At 38.7% G+C, this 20,729-nt stretch overlaps 1 protein-coding gene across 2 annotated transcripts; it reads left to right on the top strand.

Annotated features, from left to right (window-relative positions):
- The first annotated feature begins 13,379 nt into the window (after positions 1-13,379).
- LOC132516026 (protein pitchfork-like) lies at positions 13,380-19,274 on the top strand. 2 transcript variants are annotated; one of them, XM_060142408.1, is made up of 6 exons: positions 13,380-13,398; positions 13,650-13,792; positions 14,409-14,507; positions 15,285-15,415; positions 18,048-18,165; positions 19,206-19,274. In XM_060142408.1, the coding sequence occupies exons 1-6, from the start codon at positions 13,380-13,382 to the stop codon at positions 19,272-19,274; spliced, it is 579 nt and encodes a 192-aa protein (XP_059998391.1). The 2 variants fall into 2 exon arrangements, with proteins under 2 accessions (XP_059998391.1, XP_059998392.1); XM_060142409.1 differs by lacking the exon at positions 14,409-14,507.
- The last annotated feature ends 1,455 nt before the right edge of the window (positions 19,275-20,729 follow it).

Raw genomic sequence — 20,729 nt, 5'->3', positions numbered from 1 at the left:
AAAAAAACCCAGCCTTATTAGAAAAAGGGGAGAAGACCTGAAGAGATATTTTTCCAAAGAAGACATGTAGATGGCCAACAGGCACATGAAGAGATGCTCAATGTTGCTAATCATCAGAGAACTGCAAATGAAAACCACAATGAGAGTTCACCTCACATCTGTCAGAAGGACTGTCATCAAAAAGACCACAAACAACAAATGTTGGTGAGGATATGGAGAAAAGGGAACACTTGTACACTGCTGGTGAGAGTGTAATTGGTGCAGCCACTATGGAAAACAGTATGGAAGTTCTTTTAAAAGCTAAAAATAGGACTACCATATGATCCAGTAATTTCACTTCTGTGTATATATCCAAAGAAAACAAAAACACTAATTTGAAGGGATACATGCACTCCAATGTTCATAGCAGAATTATTTACAATAGCCAAGGTATGGAAGCAACCTAAGTGTCCATCAACAGATGAATGGATAAAGAAGATATGAGATATATATACATATATATATATATATATATACACACACACATACACACAATGGAATACTATTCAACCATGAGAAGCAACAACTGCTATTGTTATTATTATTGTTGTTATTTGCAACAACATGGATGGAGCTGGGGGTTATTATGGTAAGTGCGATAAGTCAGACAGAGACAGACAAATACTGTATGTCATCACTTATATGTGGAATCTACAACATAAAGTAAAATAATGAATACCTTTTTTTAACTTAAAAAAATCTTTTCAATAGAACCCCTTTTATTATTATTTTTAACATCTTTATTGAGTATAATTGCTTTACAATGGTGTGTTAGTTTCTGCTTTATAACTCAGTGAATCAGCTATACATATGCATATATCCCTATTACTACTCCCACTTGCATCTCCCTCTGGACCTCCCTATCCCACCCCTCCAGGTGGTCACAGAGCACAGAGCTGATCTCCCTGTGCTATGCAGCTGCTTCCCACTAGCTATCTACTTTACATTTGGTAGTATATATAAGTCCATGCCACTCTCTCACTTCGTCCCAACTTACCCTTTCCCCTCCCTGTGTCCTCAAGTCCACTCTCTACGTCTGTGTCTTTATTTCTGTGCTGCCCCTAGGTACTTCATAACCACTTTTTTTTTTTTAGTTTCCATATATTAGCATATTAGCAAATATTAGCATATTTTATTTGTTTTTCTCTTTCTGACTTATTTCATTCTGTATGACAGATTCTAGGTCCATCCACCTCGCCACAAATAACTCAATTTCGTTTCTTTTTATGGCTGAGTAATATTCCATTGTATATATGTGCCACATCTTCTTTATCCATTCATCTGATGATGGACACTTAGGTTGCTTCCATGTCCTGGCTATTGTAAATAGAGCTGCAATGAACATTTTTGTACATGACTCTTTAAATTATGGTTTTCTCAGGATATGTGCCCAGTAGTGGGATTGCTGGGTTGTATGGTAGGTCTATTTTTAGTTTTTTAAGGAACCTCCATACTGTTCTCCATAGTGGCTGTATGAATTTACATTCCCACCAACAGTGCAAGAGGGTTCCTTTTTCTCCACACCCTCTCCAGAATTTATTGTTTGTAGATTTTTTGATGATGGCAATTCTGACTGGTGTGAGGGGATACCTCATTGTAGTTTTGATTTTCATTTCTCTAATGATTAGTGATGTTGAGCATCCTTTCATGTGTTTGTTGGTAATGTGTATATCTTCTTTGGAAAAGAGTTGATTTAGGTCTTCAGCCCATTTTTAGATTGGATTGTTTTTTTGATATAGAGCTGCATGAGATGCTCATAAATTTTGGAGATTAATCCTTTGTCAGTTGCTTCATTTGCAAATATTTTCTCCCATTCTGAGGGTTGTCTTTTCATCTTGTTTATGTTTTCCTTTGCTGTGCAAAAGCTTTTAAGTTTCATTTGGTCCCATTTGTTTATTTTTGTTTTTATTTCCATTTCTCCAAGAGGTGGGTCAAAAAGGATCTTGCTGTGATTTATGTCATAGAGTGTTCTGCCTATGTTTTCCTTTAAGAGTATTATAGTGTCTGGCCTTACATTTAGGTCTTTAATCCATTTTGAGTTTATTTTTGTGTAAGGTGTTAGGGAGTGTTCTAATTTCATCCTTTTACATGTAGCTGTCCAGTTTTCCCAGCACCACTTAATGAAGAGGCTGACTTTTCTCCGTTATATATCCTTGCCTCCTTTATCAAAAATAAGGAGACTATATATACATGGGTTTATCTCTGGGATTTCTATCCTGTTCCATTCATCTATATTTCTGTTTTTGTGTCAGTACCATACTGTCTTGATTATTGTAGCTTTGTAGTATACTCTGAATTCCAGGAGCCTGATTCCTCCAGCTCCATTTTTCTTTCTCAAGATTGCTTTGGCTATTCAAGGTCTTTTGTGTTTCCATACAAATTGTGAAATTTTTTGTTCTAGCTCTGTGAAAAATGCCATTGGTAGTTTGATAGGGATTGCATTGCATCTGTAGATTGCTTGGGGGAGTATAGTAATTTTCACAATGTTGATTCTTCTAATCCAAGAACGTGGAATATCTCTCAATCTCTTTGTATCATCTTTAATTTCCTTCATCAGTGTCATGGTTTTCTGCATACAAGTATTTTGTCTCCTTAGGTAGGTTTATTCCTAGGTATTTTATCCTTTTTGTTGCAGTGGTAAATGGGAGTGTTTCCTTAATTTCTCTTTCAGATGTTTCATCATTAGTGTATAGGAATGCAAGAGACTTCTGTGCATTAATTTTGTATCCTGCTACTTTACCAAATTCATTAATTAGCACTAGCAGTTTTCTGGTACCATATTTAGGATTTTCTATGTGTAGTGTCATGTCATCTGCAAACAGTGACAACTTTAATTCTTCATATCCGATTTGGATTCCTTTTATTTCTTTTTCTTCTCTGATTGCTGTGGCTAAAACTTCCAAACCATGTTGAATAATAGTGGTGAGAATGGACAACATTTTCTTGTTCCTGATCTTATAGGAAAGGGTTTCAGTTTTTCACCATTGAGAACTATGTTGGCTGTGGGTTTTTCATATATGGCCTTTATTATGTTGAAGTAAGGTCCCTCTATACCTACTTTCTGGAATTTTTTTTTTATCATAAATGGTGTTGAATTTTGTTGAAAGCTTTTTCTGCATCTATTGAGATGATCACATGGCTTTTATCCTTAAGTTTGTTACTATGGTGTATCACCTTGATTGATTTGTGTATATTAAAGAATCCTTACATCCCTGGGATAAATCCCACTTGGTCGTGGTGTATGATCCTTTTAATGTGTTGTTGGATTCTGTTTGCTAGTATTTTGTTGAGGATTTTTGCATGTATATTCACTGGTGATATTGGTCTGTAATTTTCTTTTTTTGTAGTATCTTTTTCTGGTGTGGCTTTCAGGGTGATGGTGGCCTCATAGAATGTGTTTGGGAGTGTTCCTTCCTTTGCAATTTTTTGAAAGAGTTTGAGGAGGAGGGGTGTTAGCTCTTCTCTAAATGTTTGATAGAATTCACCTGTGAAGCCATCTGGTCCTGGACTTTTGGTTGGAGCATTTAATCCATTCACATTTAAGGTTATTATTGATATGTATGTTCCTATGACTATTTTCTTAATTGTTTTGGGTTTGTTTTTGTAGGTCCTTTTCTTCTCTTCTGTTTCCCACTTAGAGAAGTTCCTTTAGCATTTGTTGTAGAGCTGGTTTGGTGGTGCTGAATTCTCTTAGCTTTTGCTTGTCTGTAAAGCTTTTGATTTCTCCATCGAATCTTAATGAGATCCTTGCTGGATAGAGTAATCTTGATTGTAGGTTCTTCCCTTTCTTCACTTTAAATATGTCATGCCATTCCCTTCTGGCTTGTAGAGTTTGTGCTGAGAAATCAGCTGTTAACCTTATGGGAGTTCCCTTGTATGTTGTTTGTCGTTTTTCCCTTGCTGCTTTCAATAATTTTTCGTTGTCTTTAACTTTTGCCTATTTGATTACTATGTGTCTCAGTGTGTTTCTCCTTGGGTTTATCCTGTATGGGACTCGCTGCACTTCCTGGACTTGTGTGGCTATTTCCTTTCCCATGTTAGGGAAGTTTTTGACTATAATCTCTTCAAATATTTTCTCTGGTCCTTTCTCTCTCTCTTCTCCTTCTGGGACCCCTATAATGTGAATGTTTTTGCATTTAATGTTGTCCCAGAGGTCTCTTAGGCTGTCTTCATTTCTTCTCATTCTTTTTTCTTTAATCTGTTCCATAGCAGTGAATTTCACCATTCTGTCTTCCAGGTCACTTATCCATTTTTCTACCTCAGTTATTCTGCTATTGATTCCTTCTAGTGTAGTTTTCATTTCAGTTATTGTATTGTTCATCTCTCTTTGTTTGTTCTTTAATCCTTCTAGGTCTTTGTTAAACATTTCTTGCATCTTCTCGATCTTTGCCTCCATTCTTTTTCCGAGGTCCTGGATCATCTTCACTATCATTATTCTGAATTCCTTTTCTGGAAGGTTGCCTATCTCCACTTCATTTAGTTGTTTTTCTGCAGTTTTATCTTGTTCCTTCATCTGGTATATAGCCCTCTGCCTTTTCATCTTGTCTATCTTTCTGTGAATGTGGTTTTTGTTCCACAGGCTTCAGGATTGTAGTTCTTCTTGCTTCTGCTCTATCCTTCTGTGAATGTGGTTTTTGTTCCACAGGCTTCAGGATTGTAGTTCTTCTTGCTTCTGCTCTATCCTGTATTCTTTTCATTCTTTTTTCTTTATTCTGCTCTGTGGTAGTTATTTCCACTATTTTATCTTCCAGGTGACTTATCTGTTCTTATACATCAGTTATTCTGCTATTGATTCCTTCTAGAGAATTTTTTATTTCATTTATTGTGTTGTTCATCATTGTTTGTTTGCTCTTTAGTTCTTCTAGGTCCTTGTTATACGTTTCTTTTATTTTCTCCCTTTTTTTTCCAAGATTGTGGATCATCTTTACTATCACTACTCTGAATTATTTTTCAGGTTGACTGCCTATTTCCTCTTCATTTGTTTGGTTTGATGGGATTTTACCTTGCTTCTTCATCTTCTGTGTGTTTCTCTGTCTCCTATTTTGCTTAACTTACTGTGTTTGGGGTCTCCTTTTCACAGGCTGCACGTTTGTAGTTCCCGTTGTTTTTGGTGTCTGTCCCCACTGGCTAAGGTTGGTTCAGTAGGTTGGGTAAGCTTCTGATGGAGTGGACTGGTGCCTGTGTTCTGGTGGATGAGGCTGGATCTTGTCTTTCTGATGGGCAGGACCATGTCCAGTGATGTGTTTTGTGGTGTCTGTGACCTTATTATGATTTTAGGCAGCCTCTCTGCTAATGGGTGGTGTTGTGTTCCTGCCTTGTGAGTTGTTTGGCACTCTAGCTTGCTGGTCGTTGAGTGGAGCTGGGTCTTAGCATTGAGATGGAGATCTCTGGGACGTCTTTCACCATTTGATATTACGTGGAGCAGGAGGTCTCTGGTGGACCAATGTCCTGAACTTGGCTCTCCCACCGCAGAAGCAGAGGCCTGACACCTAGCCAGAGCACCAAGAACCTGTGAGCCATATGGCTCAGAAGAAAAGAGAGAGAGAAAGAAAGAAAGAAAGAAAGAAAGAAAGAAAGAAAGAAAGAAAGAAAGAAAGAAAGAAAGAAAGAAAGGAAAGAAAGAAAAAGAAAGAAAGAAAAAGAAAGAAGGAAAGAAAGAAAGAAAAGAAAGTTATAACATAAAGAAAAAAACTATTAAAAATAAAAATATTAAAAAGTCATTTAAAATAATAAAGAAAGAAGAGAGCAACAAAACCAAAAAATAAAACAAATCCACCAATAACAAGTGCTAAAAAGTATACAAAAAAACACAACAAATAAAAGGACAGGTAGAACCCTAAGACAAATGGTAAAAGGAAAGTTATATGGACAACATCACACAAAGAAGCATGCACATACACACTCCCAAAAAGAGAAAGAGGAAATATATATATATATATATTTATATATTAAAAAAATAAAGGAAGAGAGCAACTAAATCAATAAACAATTCTACCGGTGATAATAACCTCTAAATAATAAACTAAGATAAATATCAAACCAGAAACAAACTAGATGCAAAAAGCAAACCCCAAGTCTACAGTTGCTGCCAAAGTCCACCACCTCGATATTGGGATGATTCATTTTCTATTCAGGTTCTCCACAGATGCAGGGTACATCAGGTTGACTCTGGAGATTTAATTTGCTGTTCCTGAGGCTGCTGGGAGAAATTTCCCTTTCTGTTCTTTGTTCGCACAGCTCCTGGGGTTCAGCTTTGAATTTGGCCCTGCCTATGTGTGTAGGTTGCCTGATGGCGTCTTTTTCCTGCCCAGACAGGACGGGGTTAAAGTAGTAGCTGATTAGGGGGCTCTGGCTCACTCAGGCAGAGGGAAGGGAGGGGTATGGAATGCAGGGCAAGCCTGCGGTGGCAGAAGCTAGCATGACATTGCAACAGTCTGAGGCGTGCCATGTGTTCTCCCAGGGAAGTTGTTCCTGGACCACAGGACCCTGGCAGTGGCAGGCAGCACAGGCTCCCAGGAGGGGAGGTGTGGATAGTGACCTGTGCTTGCACATAGGCTTCTTGGTGCCTGCAGCAGCAGCTTTAGTGTTTCAGGCCCTTCTCTGGTGTCTGCGCTGATAGCCGTGGCTCATGCCCATCTCTGCAGCTCATTTAGGCAGTGCTCTGAAGCCCCTCTCCTCGTGCACCCGGAAACAATGTTCTCTTGCCTCTTAGGCAGGTCCTTACTTTTTCCCGGACTCCCTCCCGGCTAGCAGTGGTGCACTAGTCCCCTTCAGTCTGTGTTGACGCAGCCGACCTCAGTCGTCTCCCTGAGATCTGACCTCCGAAGCCTGAGCCTCAGGTCCCAGCCCCCACCCGCCCCGGCAGGTGAGCAGACAAGCCTCTCAGGCTGGTGAGTGCCGGTCGGCACCGATCCTCTGTGCGGGATTCTCTCCACTTTGCCCTCTGCACCCCTGTTGCTGCGCTCTCCTCCATGGCTCCGAAGCTTCCCACCCTCCCCCGTGCCCACCCACCCCCTAGCTCTGCCAGTGAAGGGGCTTCCTAGTGTGTGGAAACCTTTCCTCCTTCACAGCTCCCTCCCAGAGGTGCAGGTCCTGTCCCTATTCTTTTGTCTTTGGTTTTTCTTTTTTCTTTTCCCTATCCAGGTACGTAGGGAGTTTCTTGCCTTTTGGGAAGTCTGAGGTCTTCTGCTAGCGTTCAGTAGGTGTTCTGTAAGAGTTGTTCCACATGTCGATGTATTTCTGACGTATTTTGGGGGAGGAAGGTGATCTCTGTGTCTTACTCCTCCGCCATCTTGAAGGTCCCGTTTTAATGCTAATGGACATTCATTTGTTCCAGTTTGGGGACTATTATGGGTAACATTGCTTTCAATGTTCTTGTATCAATACATGTTTTTGGAACACAACTGTATTCATTGCTGCTAAGTAGATATCAAGGAGTAGAAATTATTAGGTCACAGAGATGTCTATGCCCAGCTTCAGTAAATACTATCAGTTCTCCAAAGTGAATGTATCAATTTACCCTTTTATTAAAAGTGCATTAAAGCTTTCCAGTTATTTCACATCATTAGCACTATTCTCCATCTTTATAGTTTTAGCCATCAGGTGGGTATGTCATTATGATTTTAATTTTCATTTCCTTTTGACTACTGACATTGAGCACTTTTTATATGTTTACTGGTCATTTGAATGTTCTTTTTTCTGTGGTGCGCATTCAAGTCTTTTACCAATTTTTAAAATTAGGTTGTTTTTCCTTATTGATCTGTAAGAGAGCTTTATATCTTCTAGATCAGCACTATCCAATGGAAATACGATTTGAACAAATGTGCTTAATTTTAAACTTTCCAATAGCTACATTAAAAAGAGTAAAAAGTGGCACATGAAGTTAATTTTACTGTATGTTTTATTTAACCAATTATATCTAAATATCATCGGTTCAACATGTAACCAATATAACATTATTAAAGACATAATTTGTACACTTTGTTTTCATTCTAAGTTTTTAAAATCTAGTGTGCATTTTTCACTTATATACATCCCAATTTGAACTAACCACATTTCAAGTGCTCAATAGCTACATATGGGTAGTGGATACTTTATTGCATATTGCAGGTTCAGATGCTTTTTTGCTTATATCTTCTCCCATATCTTGTCTTTGTTGTTCACTCTCATAATGATACCTGATACATATATTTTTTAAATTATTATTTTGAAAGTTTCAAATTTAAAGAAAAGCTACAAAAACAGTACAAAGAATCTCCTTATCCCCCTCACCCAAATTCCTCAACTGTTAAATGTTACTTCTCTCTCTCTCTCTTTCCATATATACATATTTTTTCTGAAATGATTCCCCCTTCTCCCTAAAAACTCTACTGTTACTCTCCCAGACATTCTCTCATAAATTATGATCATACAACTGTACCAATCTGAAAATCAACACTGATAAACACTATCATTAAATCCACAGACCCTATTCAGATTTGCCAACTGTCCCAACTACATATTTTTCCTATCTCATTCAGGATCCTATCCAGGAATAAATGTTGCATTACATTATGTTCATCAGTATCCCTCAGTCTGAAGTAATTCCTCAGCCTTTCTATGTCCCTCATACTCTTGGTACGCATACATTAACTTTGTTTCTGTTAGTTTTCATATGAGATATATATTCCATCCTTTTACTGTTATTTCTTTAGCACTTAAAAATACAATTCCATTGTCTCCTGGCTTCTCTTTTTTTCTATTGAAGAGTTACCCTCCAGGCTTCTTGTTGCTTCTTTAAAAGTAACCTGCCTTTTTTATCTGGCCAATTTCAAATCTTTCTTTTTAGGTTTTCATCAGTTTTACTATGATATGACCAAATGAAGTTTTCCTTGTATTTGTCTTGCTTAAGATTGTAGCATTTGTTAATCTCTGGTTCGATGTTTTTCATCAGTTCAGAAATATTCTTAACCATTATCTCTTCAACTCTTGCATCTGCCACATTCTTTTTCTCTCCATTCCTTGTGGAACTCCAAATACATCTGTGTTAGAACTTTTCATTGTTTCTCATCTGCCTCTGTATATTCTGTCTTTGTCTCTCCAAGCTTCAGTCTGAGTACATTCTTTTGATTTATTTTCCATTTCATTAATTTTTTTCACCTTTTATAATCTTCTGTTCTTTATGCATTCAGTTATTACTTTTGGTGACAGCACTTTTAATTTCTACAGTTTTTATTTGCTTCTTTTTTTACTTCTAAAATTCTCCATCTTTTCATTTAGTCTCTTAAATACAATTATCAGCTTTTACTATTTGCTGTATATTGACATATTACTGTTAAATCCAATACATTTTTATTTTATTTTATTATTTTTTTAACATCTTTATTGGAGTATAATTGCTTTACAATGGTGTATTAGTTTCTGCTTTATAACAAAGTGAATCAGTTATACATATACATATGTTCCCATATCTCTTCCCTCTAGCAGCTCCCTCCTTCCCACCCTCCCTATCCCACACCTCTAGATGGTCACAAAGCACCGAGTTGATCTCCCTGTGCTATGTGGCTGCTTCCCACTAGCTATCTATTTTACGTTTGGTAGTGTACATATGTCCATGCCACTCTCTCACTTTGTCACAGCTTGCCCTTCCCCCTCCCCATATCCTCAAGTCCCTACTCTAGTAGGTCTGTGTCTTTATTCCTGTCTTACCCCTAGGTTCTTCATGACATTTTTTTTCTTAGATTCCATATATATGTGTTAGCATACGGTATTTGTCTTTCTCTTTCTGACTTACTTCACTCTGTATGACAGACTCTAGGTCCATCCACCTCACTACAAATAACTCAATTTCGTTTCTTTTTATGGCTGAGTAATATTCCATTGTATATATGTGAAATGAGACAAAAATCTATTTCAAACATTATACAAAATGTTGAGTCTACTTATCCCCATTCAATTAGACCACTAAAACAGAGGAAGTGGTTCCCTAGAATCATAATTCTTACAATGGCCTCATACATAGTCAAATGAGGAAAGCAGATAATTATCTCATAAATCTGTAACAGATAGTCTCCATAAATATCAGGCATCCTCTTTATGCTATCACTATGGTTAGAAATGTACATGACAAGAACTGCTGAATTCTTTAAGGTCTTCATCAAAAGTGGCTACATATAAAACTTTGTCTAACTATTCTTCTGTTCTAAGTGGTCATCTGCAAAGTTTCCTTTGCACATTATCATCATTCAAAATAATCCATCATTTAAAGATTCTATGATTCTTGACAATCCTTGGAGCTACCTGAAATTCTGCTTAGCTTCTGAATTTTACCATTCCACAAAGAGTAATACAGGAGACATAACATATAGACAGTCTATCTTTGACTGCACTATGTCTGGATTGGCTTTAATGAAAAGTTGATACATTTGCATCAGTCTGGATGAAGGTGGGCTCTGTTGTGTGTTATATGAGTAACATAAACATAAAGACTGATGGGGAAATTTTATCTTTCCCTGAGTACACTGGGATCTCTATTGGTTTTGTTTTTAGGGTCTAATCTATCTTTTTCTTTTAGCTTCTTACCTCAGAAACAAAGAATTTGCTTCATGATCACAAATTTCCTTGCTTTCTTTTGCTTCCTATGTTCATGCTGCAATCTTCAGCCTTCTTCTAAAATCTGAAGCCAAGTACGGGTATTTTAAAGTCCGCACTTGATTTTAATGTCCACACTAATCTCTGGATTTCCTTTGGGTTTATTTCTACTTTTTTCTTTTTTCTCTTTTTTCTTTTTTGTAGGAGTGGTTGTTTTATATTGAATGCCAAACATTTTGCATAAAAAAGTTATAAAAATTATTTGAGGCTCGGATGATGTTATGCTAATACATGAATTACTTTTGTTTCTGGTATGCAGTAAGGGTAGAAATAGATCATCTTAATGCAACTGGGGACTGAGTTGATACAAAGCTGAATTTCAGAATTTTTTGAGAGTTGCTCTAGTTCTTACTTACTTTTATTCCTGAGGTGTATTTCTTTAGAGCTCTAACTAAAAGTCCAAGGTGTTTTCCAGTCTCCTCTCCCCCATGGTCAGCCTAATTTTTGCTCCCCATCTTTCAGAGACCGTTTGCTCAAGTTTCTGCTCAAATCCTCTGCTTCTCCACCAGGTTTTTAAAAAATTATTATATTTTAATTTATTTTATTTATTTTTTTAATTTATATTTTTATACAACAGGTTCTTATTAATTATCTATTTTATACATATTAGTGTATATATGTCAATCCCAATCTCCCAATTCATCATACCACCCCCCCCCACCCCACTGCATTTCCCCCTTGGTGTCCATATATTTGTTCTCTGCATCTGTGTCTCTATTTCTGCCCTGAAAACTGGTTCATCTGTACCATTTTTCTAGATTCCACATATATGTGTTAATATACGATATTTGCTTTTCTCTTTCTGACTTACCTCACTCTGTATGACAGTCTCTAAACCCATCCACATCTCTACAAATGACCCAATTTCATTCCTTTTTATGTCAGTCAACTTTTAATTAGTGAATGTTCAAAGGGAACAGGAGCATCAACTGTTGGGCTCACCACTTTGGGCTACCCCTTTCTCCGGGATCTTGGTCCTGCAGGTTCTTTCTTCTTCGGTATATCTCTGATGTCTTGAAATATATATGCTTTATTGAGTCTGTTTTTTCTATCTCTTCTCACCTGGAGGATTATCTTGAAGCAAACCAATCTACCAATGAGGGAATATGTTGCCATAATTTCAAAATACTTTGTGAGACATGTTTCATGTCACTAATAATGTAAACACTAATTTTCAAAAAACACTGTATTAAAAATGTTAATATTCCTTAAAATATTAAAGAAAGTGAAAATTATCAAATTAATACTACATCTCTTTACATTTTGTTTACCATAATTTTTACTGTAATTATATTTTGAGTGGAAAGGAGGCTTGAAGCAAATTGTGCAATAATGTTGAGACCATATTTTTATTCCAATTAAGCTTTGTTTCTCATAAGACCTTCTCCTATATTACTGGGCTTTCTGCATTATTTGGTTTTAAAAAAAAAAACCTTCTTCAATGTTGCTATATATGTCAGATACAATCAGTTATTTTTGTAGAGGCCAGGAAGACATTTGAATGTTATATACGACTTGACACAATTCACTGTGTAACTGGGCAATGAGCTACAGGTATCCAGCCTCCCTGGCCCATTGACCAGGAGCATTACCTCAGTAATTTTTAACAAGCAAAACACTTCTACAAGTTTCCAAAATATCCTCTAGGACTCAGTGTTACCTCTTTTGGAACCCCTATATTAGAGCTATAAAATCATCCCTGTAGACTGTGCTAGCCTTGGGTATGTGTGGATCCCAAGATCATCCTTAGAAGCCAAAGGTAGAATGTACCAATCACACTGCATCCTGTTGCCTCTCACACCTGACAACTCCTAAAGTTATCCTAAAATCAAGTGATAACAAGTTAGTGTTAATATCTAGGACAAAAGTAAAGAAGTCATCATACACTCTGATATTTCTTCTTGGGTTAGGATGGGAGTGCTCCTAAGCTAGCTAGATACTATTTCAGTAATAATAGCCTCTTGCATTGTCACCTACCAAGCACCAGGCAATGAACTGCTTTAATCCTGTTATCTTAATCTTCTCAACAACCCTATAAAGAGGAATTATTATTCCCAATTTAGAGATGAGGAAACTGTGACTTAAGTAACTACCCCCAAATTTAAACTATTAAGCACTTCTGTGATTCCACTGCACTCTTACTGTTCCCCTAAGGATTCCAGACCTTTTAAAGCCTTGAGCACCACTTAGGGGTAGAAGGGGGTAACCTGATGGGAATTGCTTGAAGAAAAGGGAAAATGTGTCTAAGAGAGGCCTAATACAGAACTTTCTGGGCTCCATTAGGTCCCCAACTCTTCTCTTCTGGGCATTTCCCAGGAATCCCACCCCCATAGGCCACCACTGCAGAGGCTGTGTTTTCCTACATCCCTGAACCTAGTAGCCTGGATTTCAGGGCATCCTGAACATGGGGGTCCCTCCTTCCTCAGCAGTGCATTTCTGGTGGCCCAGCTTCCAAAGCTTTTCAGCCTACAACCTCAGATCCAGCAAATCCCCTGCCTCTTGCCCAGCTGCAGAATTTTCACTTCCCTAGGCTCCTGGACTTGGAGGTGCAGTTCCTGCCCCAAGGGTGGCTCTGCAGGATTCCCCACTTGCTGAGTAGGCTAACTCAGAGCCGCTCCTCTCTGGGAGCTTGGCAGCTGGGGCTGCCCAGCCCCGCCTCTGTTTCCTAGGCAATGCAGTACACAAACTCTGGCCCTGGTGGCACTGCTGAGATGTGCTTCAATAAAGCAGGTAAGGAGGGCTGTAATGGAGGATTCAAGAGTAGAGGTAAGAGGAAGAGTAGGGAGGCTGTGAAAGAAGAAGGGCGAAGAGAAGGAAAATGCGCTTCACCCCCTTACATGGAGTTGATCTGGTTTTTGTTAAGAGCTGGGCCTGCTCTTAAGAGCTCTGCCCCGCCTCCCTACACCCCACCCACCCATGAGGTCTCACTTAGACCAGGGGTCTTCCCTCATGTGGAGTTTCTCCTCTTTCTTGATCTTCAGAGCCGCTGGTTAACTACTCCTTTGGAACATGTCAACAGAGGAAGGTCTTTCCTCACTCCTGTCCCCCAAGCTTGTTGAGGAACAAGTTTCTCCCTTTTAGGGGAGAGCCCAACAGAGGGCCTGGATGTTACATAGCAGAAGATGTGAGTATTCACCTTCCCTTAGGTGGGTCTCAAGGTATCTAAGGATACCCAAGTTTCCTGGAAGAAAAACTCTATGGGATTTGTGACCTTCAGGGTCCCAACATGAGAAAATGCCCTCTGAAACCAGCCGTCAGGGCCAATATCAGAAATCAAAGGACAGTTGCTCCCTTTTTGCCTCCCACCAAACGCAAGCCTTGGCCTCATGCGGTCCCCAGTACAGTCCTCACCAAAAGAGACTCCATTCCTACCTCCAAAGGCAAGTGACTCAATAGCTCCCCTTAGTCCAAATCTAGACTGTGGCTGTGCTGGTAGGTCAGTTTATGAAATCATATAATCAGACTGACAGTTGCATTACAGCAGATTCATCTCTGTGGGGCTCAGAGGAGTGGATTCACTGGAAGTAGAGAAATGTCATTCACTCTACCTATCCAGCCACATTCCTTTGTAGAGTTGCCTGGGTTACTTATGTAATTGCTTGTATGGTCTTGATGCAGAGGAATCAAGAAAGAGCAACTGTGGCAGAGAAGATTCAGGAATACTCTAAGTTCGCTCTGTTTTAATAACTATAATGTTCTCTATGTATGTTTTTTCTTTGTTTTCTATATACTACTGGAAGAGGTATGGCTTGGCATACAACCTCTCTAAGGTCCCGACCAGTATAAAAGGATATGCTTTGGGAGCCAGAACAGCCGTGAGGTTTAAGCCAATTAACAAGGTGAGAAATGGCTGAATGTGCTTAGATTTTAGTGTGATCCGTATTGCTGTGTGTATTTGCACTGGGGAGCAAAGCTGGAGGTTATGTAAAGAATATGCCCTGAAATTCAAGAAAAAAGTCATTTGGGCAAAAGCTACTAAGAAGCCTATCAGAAAAGCTTGGATGTTAGCATTTCAAATGTGTGTGTGAGTATCCTGGGAGAGTAGATAACAATTCTCAGAATGAATGGTACCAAGGCAAGGCTTCAGTCTTGAGACACCTGATGTTAAAATACTGGAAGCTTTGTTTATATGCATCATATTATCTTGTCAGTTAAAAATAAAATCGAACTTCTTCACCCTTTTGTGTGATTGGACTTCAAGTCTTCAGTATAGGCTCCTAATCTCTTGTTGGACATTTTCTTGACAGTTAAGCTCAAGGAGAGGGATACTGGCTCTAAAAGAATCTCTGAGTGGGATGGTGGCATGGTGGGATGGTGGGATAGTGGGGGTAGTAGCTGCAATAAGTTACCTTGGCTGTCTAACCCACCATAGGTTTATTTCTACACCCTAAGCCTAGGTACATTTAGGTAGCTGAACCATACCCTTATCTTAGTTTTCTACTTACTATAGGCTTGTTTCTAAACCATAGCTGATACATGAACAGGAAAAGGATGATTTTGTTTTCTCTACTTAGAAGGCTTTTCATGTGTGTGTGTGTGTGTGTGTGTGTGTGTGTGTGTGTGTGTGTATATATATATATCACCCTCTAACATATTGGTCTTTTTCTTGGAAACAGGATATGACACCTTACCCAGGCATGTACCAGACAGTCAATCCTCGAGAGCAAAAACACAAACACAATTTTGCTCCATTTAATTCTTTGCTGCCTCGATTTAGGACATACTTAAAGGACTCTTGTTATCCTGGGTATGTGTCCCTTTTTCTGGTGCACTTCAACAAATAGCAATAGGAAAGGAAGTACAAAAAGGGGTTTCATCCCAACCATGCCCTCTAAATAAGAAATCATCTATCTTTAAAGATTCAACCTCTTGCCTTCCAGGTCTCTAGAATTATAAAATTGTAGAGTATAGTGATTCATTCAATAAATATTTATAAATGGCCAGGCAGATTTGTAGGGTTCAGAGATTTTGCATTAAACCCATCACACAAGATTCCTAATGTCTTATATTCTAGATTCTTATATTCTTATTCTTATATTCTAGAGCTTATATTCTAGAGTCCAAACAATGAGAAGCAAATAAACAAGAAAATATCAATGGTATTAAGGAGAGTGACCATATTATTTGTTAGTCAGACAGTGACACTTCTCAGAATGAAAGGGTGTCAATTATACCAAGATGGTAGCCATAAACTAGGGCTGTCATGGGTGCATCAGGAAGTCTGGTGACCTGGTGATGTGCTGAATAAAATCAAACAGGATGATGATATCATACAGAGTGGTGCACTGGAATCTACTTTGGCAAGGATTGTCAAGATAGGTCTTTTGGGGGAAATGACACTATCTGAAATCACAATGACAAGACTGAGCTGGCCCTGTGAAGATCTGGGCCCAGAGCTTCTCAGAGAGGAGGAATAGCAAGTGTGAATGCTATAAGCTGGGACGGAATTTGGTGTGAGGAAAAAAGAAAGAAGATTAGTTTGGCTAGAGTGCAGTGAGCAAGGAGGAAATGAAAACATAGGAGGAGGGGTGGGGCTAGAATATGTAGGCCTAATAGACCAAGGGAGACATTCTAAGTGCTTTAGGAAGGCTTTCAGAATGTGTGGAATTGTAGGGCAAAGGGTCAAGGACTTTCTTTCTTTTTTTTTTTTAATTTAATTTTATTTATTTATTTATTTAACATCTTTATTGGAGTATAATTGCTTTACAATGGTGTGTTAGTTTCTGCTCTATAACAAAGTGAATCAGCTATACAAATACACACGTTCCCATATCTCTTCCCTCTTGCATCTCCCTCCCTCCCACCCTCCCTATCTCACACCTCTAGGTGGTCACAAACCACCGAGCTGATCTCCCTGTGCTATGCGGCTGCTTCCCACTAGCTATCTATTTTACGTTTGGTAGTGTATATATATCCATGCCACTCTCTCACTTTGTCACAGCTTACCCTTCCCCCTCCCCATATCCTCAAGTCCATTCTCTAGTAGGTCTGCGTCTTTATTCCTGTCTTACCCTTAGGTTCTTCATGACCTTTTTTTTTTTTTCTTAGATTCCATATATATGTGGTAGCATACGGTATTTGTTTTTTTCTTTCTGACTTACTTCACTCTGTATGACAGACTCTAGGTCCATCCACCTCACTACAAATATCTCAATTTTGTTTCTTTTTATGGCTGAGTAATATTCCATTGTATATATGTGCCACATCTTTTTTATCCATTCATTTGATGATGGACACTTAGGTTGCTTCCATGTCCTGGCTATTGTAAATAGAGCTGCAATGAACATTTTGGTATATGATTCTTTTTGAATTATGGTTTTCTCAGGGTATATGGCCAGTAGTGAGATTGCTGGGTCATATGGTAGTTCTATTTGTAGTTTTTTAAGGAACCTCCATACTGTTCTCCATAGTGGCTGTATCAATTTACATTCCACCAACCCTCAGAATGGGAGAAAATATTTGCAAATGAAGCAACTGACAAAGGATTAATCTCTAAGATTTACAGGCAGCTCAATAACAATAAAACAATCCAATCCAAAAATGGGCAGAAGACCTAAATAGACATTTCTCCAAAGAAGATATACAGATTGCCAACAAACACATGAAAGAATGCTCAACATCATTACATCATTAATCATTAGAGAAATGCAAATCAAAACTACAATGAGATATCATCTCACACAGGTCAGAATGGCCATCATCAAAAATTCTAGAAACAATAAATGCTTGAGAGGGTGTGGAGAAAAGGGAACACTCTTGCACTGTTGGTAGGAATGTAAATTGTTACAGCCACAAGGTCTTTCTTTTACTGGTGAGAAATCCAAGGATCAGAGAGTGAGTGTAACTTTCTCAAGGTTGTAGTAAGGAAGTGTAGATGTTGAATCTTGATTCCCTCATCCATTCTATTTGTTATTTCCACAGCAAAGAGTCTACACCAAAAGACAAAGTGTTATGAACAAAGGCAATTATTAAATAATCCCATTATCAAGAAATTTCACCTGGTTCTGCTTTGCGTTCACTAGATTACTGATAACTTTAAATTAGCACTGCACTTTTATCCTCAATTTTATATCATGAGCAGTACTTATGCATCACTGTGTTAGCTGTCTTTTATTACCCACCATTTCTGGGAACTTATGGTCTCTCAGCTAAGGATACTGAAGTTCCGGAAATATTTTAAAATAGAGTTGATTTTTACTTTGTCAAGACTAGATATCTTGAACGCTAAAACTTAGTTAGAAATACATTAAAAGGTAAAGGAATCCTGTGTTAATCAGTTGGCTGCCTTTCCCCAGAAAGTTAGGACTCTAGATCAGAGGTAGAAATTCATATATGGCCACTAACTCATTACATATGATGTTTTGTGTTTTTGTTTCTAGCCCCACCACGTACAACCCAGAGATAAAGCCACCCAAAAAAGTCACCTGGCCAATGAAATTTGGATCTCCAGACTGGGCTCAGGTTCCATGTCTACAGAAAAGAACACTGAGAGCAGAGGTAATAGGATTGGACTTCTATGGAGCTCTTTACCTAACACTTCCATGTATATCAGTGATTCTTAACCAGGAGTCTGTGAATAAGCTTCAAGAAATCATTGTCCCCCTGAAATTACTTGCACAGTTTTGTGTGTATATGCATATGGGGATCTTTTTGGAGAGTTACACAATTTCACTTGATTTTTAAATGTGCGTGTGAGCAAACAAGTCGCATTTTCTTATTTAGTTCTCAAGTAATCTATAGTAGTCCGAGATACTTATCCCTCTATGACTGAGGAGAAAACTGAGGCTCAGATGAATTAAGTGGCTTGTAGAAGTTACTCAACTTGAATCTAGGTCTTGTGAGTCCTAAGCCAGTGTTCTTCCCATCACACCACTTGCTTATTAGATCATCAAGGGGCTGTGGATCATTCTGGCAAGAACATGAATTTCAGGGACAGACTGCCTGGATTCAAATACTAGTTCCATGTTTGCTTGCTTTGTGATCCTGTCCAAGTCCTCTAACTACTCTTAGCCTCAGTTTGCTTATCTTTAAAATGGATATAATAATAGACTCAATCTGATAAAGTAGTAAAGATTGAGATATTGTAGAAAAGCATTTAACACAGTACCTGTAACATAATAAATGTTCTCAATCCATGTCAGCTATCATAATTCAGGAGGTGCCTTTTTTCCCCTAGTGGAACTTTGGATTAATTCTACAAATATTTATTAAACGCCAAACGTATTAACATCATTGTGCCTATGGGTAACATTCAAGTATTAAACACATAATCTTCATTTTCAAGAAGTTTACCAGCTATACTTGACAATTTACCACGTAGAAAATAATTCCTAGAATGATATATTCCAGAGTAAGATGACAAAGAGTACATGTACAAAGCAATGTTGAGAGACTCACTAAGGCTAGGTTACTATGCAGTTGGGGTTCAGCTAGGCCACAACAGCTATAACGTACAGTTCTGCTTTGCACAGCCAGGAAGACTAGAGGCAGAGGGTTCTCATTCGAATATTGACCTAGAAAATATTCTTTCACTGCAGCTGCCCACAGACAAAGACTTTAGAAAGCATCGGAACCGTGTGGCCTACCTAAGCCTGTATTACAACTGAAAAGCTGTGACTACCTTCACGTGTTCCTCCTGACCACAGACTCTCCAGGATTGAGGACAGAGCTGCTCTTGTCCTTCTGCATTGCTCTGGCCCGCCTGTCTGCCAGCATGGGGCACAGGGAGGGGCAAGGGACTCATAATTACTATATGACAGCATAAAGACTAGTTCAGAGGGCTCTCTCTCCATGTGCTGGTTTGTTGTATATACATGTAGATGGGTCAAGGGGGTTTCTACTGAGTGTTCAGTGGGGTGGCTTCACTTTACTGAAATACTTGTGGGTCCCTGCCCTTTAGCTCTAATTCCCAGGCACGAGTTTTATGTTTTATACCACTAGCCCTCGTGATAGGTGACTGTTAGTCTATACATATCAAGGATTTGGATGGCTTGCTTGGCCTTGTATTTGGGCTTGCTAGAAGCAGAGGATACTTAAAGGCAGTGTTAATGTTTAGGTTTTAGGAGCTCTTCCAAGTGTCTGAGTTCCCCAGCATGGATTGGGGAGGCCCTGATTTGATTGCCTTTCCCAGATTTGTGTAAAACTCACAGAATCAAAATATCCCCCCTTTCCCATTACATCATCTATTTAGTCTTTCAGTCATCATCATATTGAGTTCCTACCATGCATCAGGCAGAGTGACAAACACTGGGGATACAGCAAGAATCAAAATAAACTCACTTACTGGCTTCTTGAGCCTGGACTGAAGTATGAGAAGGACTCCCCAGGGAGGCTAATGGATTGGATCTGTTCCCCACTCCCAGTTTGAATGATGTCCTGAAGCCTTACAAGTTACTCTAGGTGTGTTAAGGTCAGAACTCATAGCAGCCACATTCAATGTACTTATGTAGACACTGGCCTGGGAGACAGGCCTTTTCCTTCCAGCACAAACTGAAATAACTCAAGTATGGTTCCTTCAGAAAGGGCATTAAGTATAGTCTACCTTATCTTTTAATGGGAAGGTCCTTTTGTGCCTACTTAGCCTTCTTAGTAATTATCAGACCGATGGCAAAGTCTTCATGTGTCTGGATACCAAAGAGTGAGATGCTGCTAGTGCCTCAAAAAGCTGTAGCCTGATGTACTCTTCAGGGTCAGCGTATGATAAGTGTTAGCTGGTGAAAGAAGCACTAGGAGTTGAAACCTATTGGGAGTATGATGCTGAGAGGCCTAATTCCTTAGGGGCCAAGATCTTCTGAAGAAAAATGGTGAAAGACAAGTCCACTGGAAATCAAATTAGAATATTGAGATAATGTTAAATATACCTCAGTCTAAAAACTTTTACTTCATTTAATCTGATCATTTAAAGATTTCTCTTATCTTGTCAAGAAGTATTTTTATGACTTGAGATAAATCAAGATTAACATTTCTCACCGCTTTTGCACACCTCCCTCCCTTTTCTCCTCTGGATCCACACAGATGCTGCTTTTTCCAGAGGTGGTAATTTAGCATTCATTATTTTTTCT

Source organism: Lagenorhynchus albirostris, chromosome 2 (genome assembly GCF_949774975.1).
Source record: "Lagenorhynchus albirostris chromosome 2, mLagAlb1.1, whole genome shotgun sequence".
NCBI classification, from domain to species: domain Eukaryota; kingdom Metazoa; phylum Chordata; class Mammalia; order Artiodactyla; family Delphinidae; genus Lagenorhynchus; species Lagenorhynchus albirostris.
Note: the sequence above shows the minus strand (reverse complement) of the source record. Positions and strands in the feature narration are given on the sequence as shown.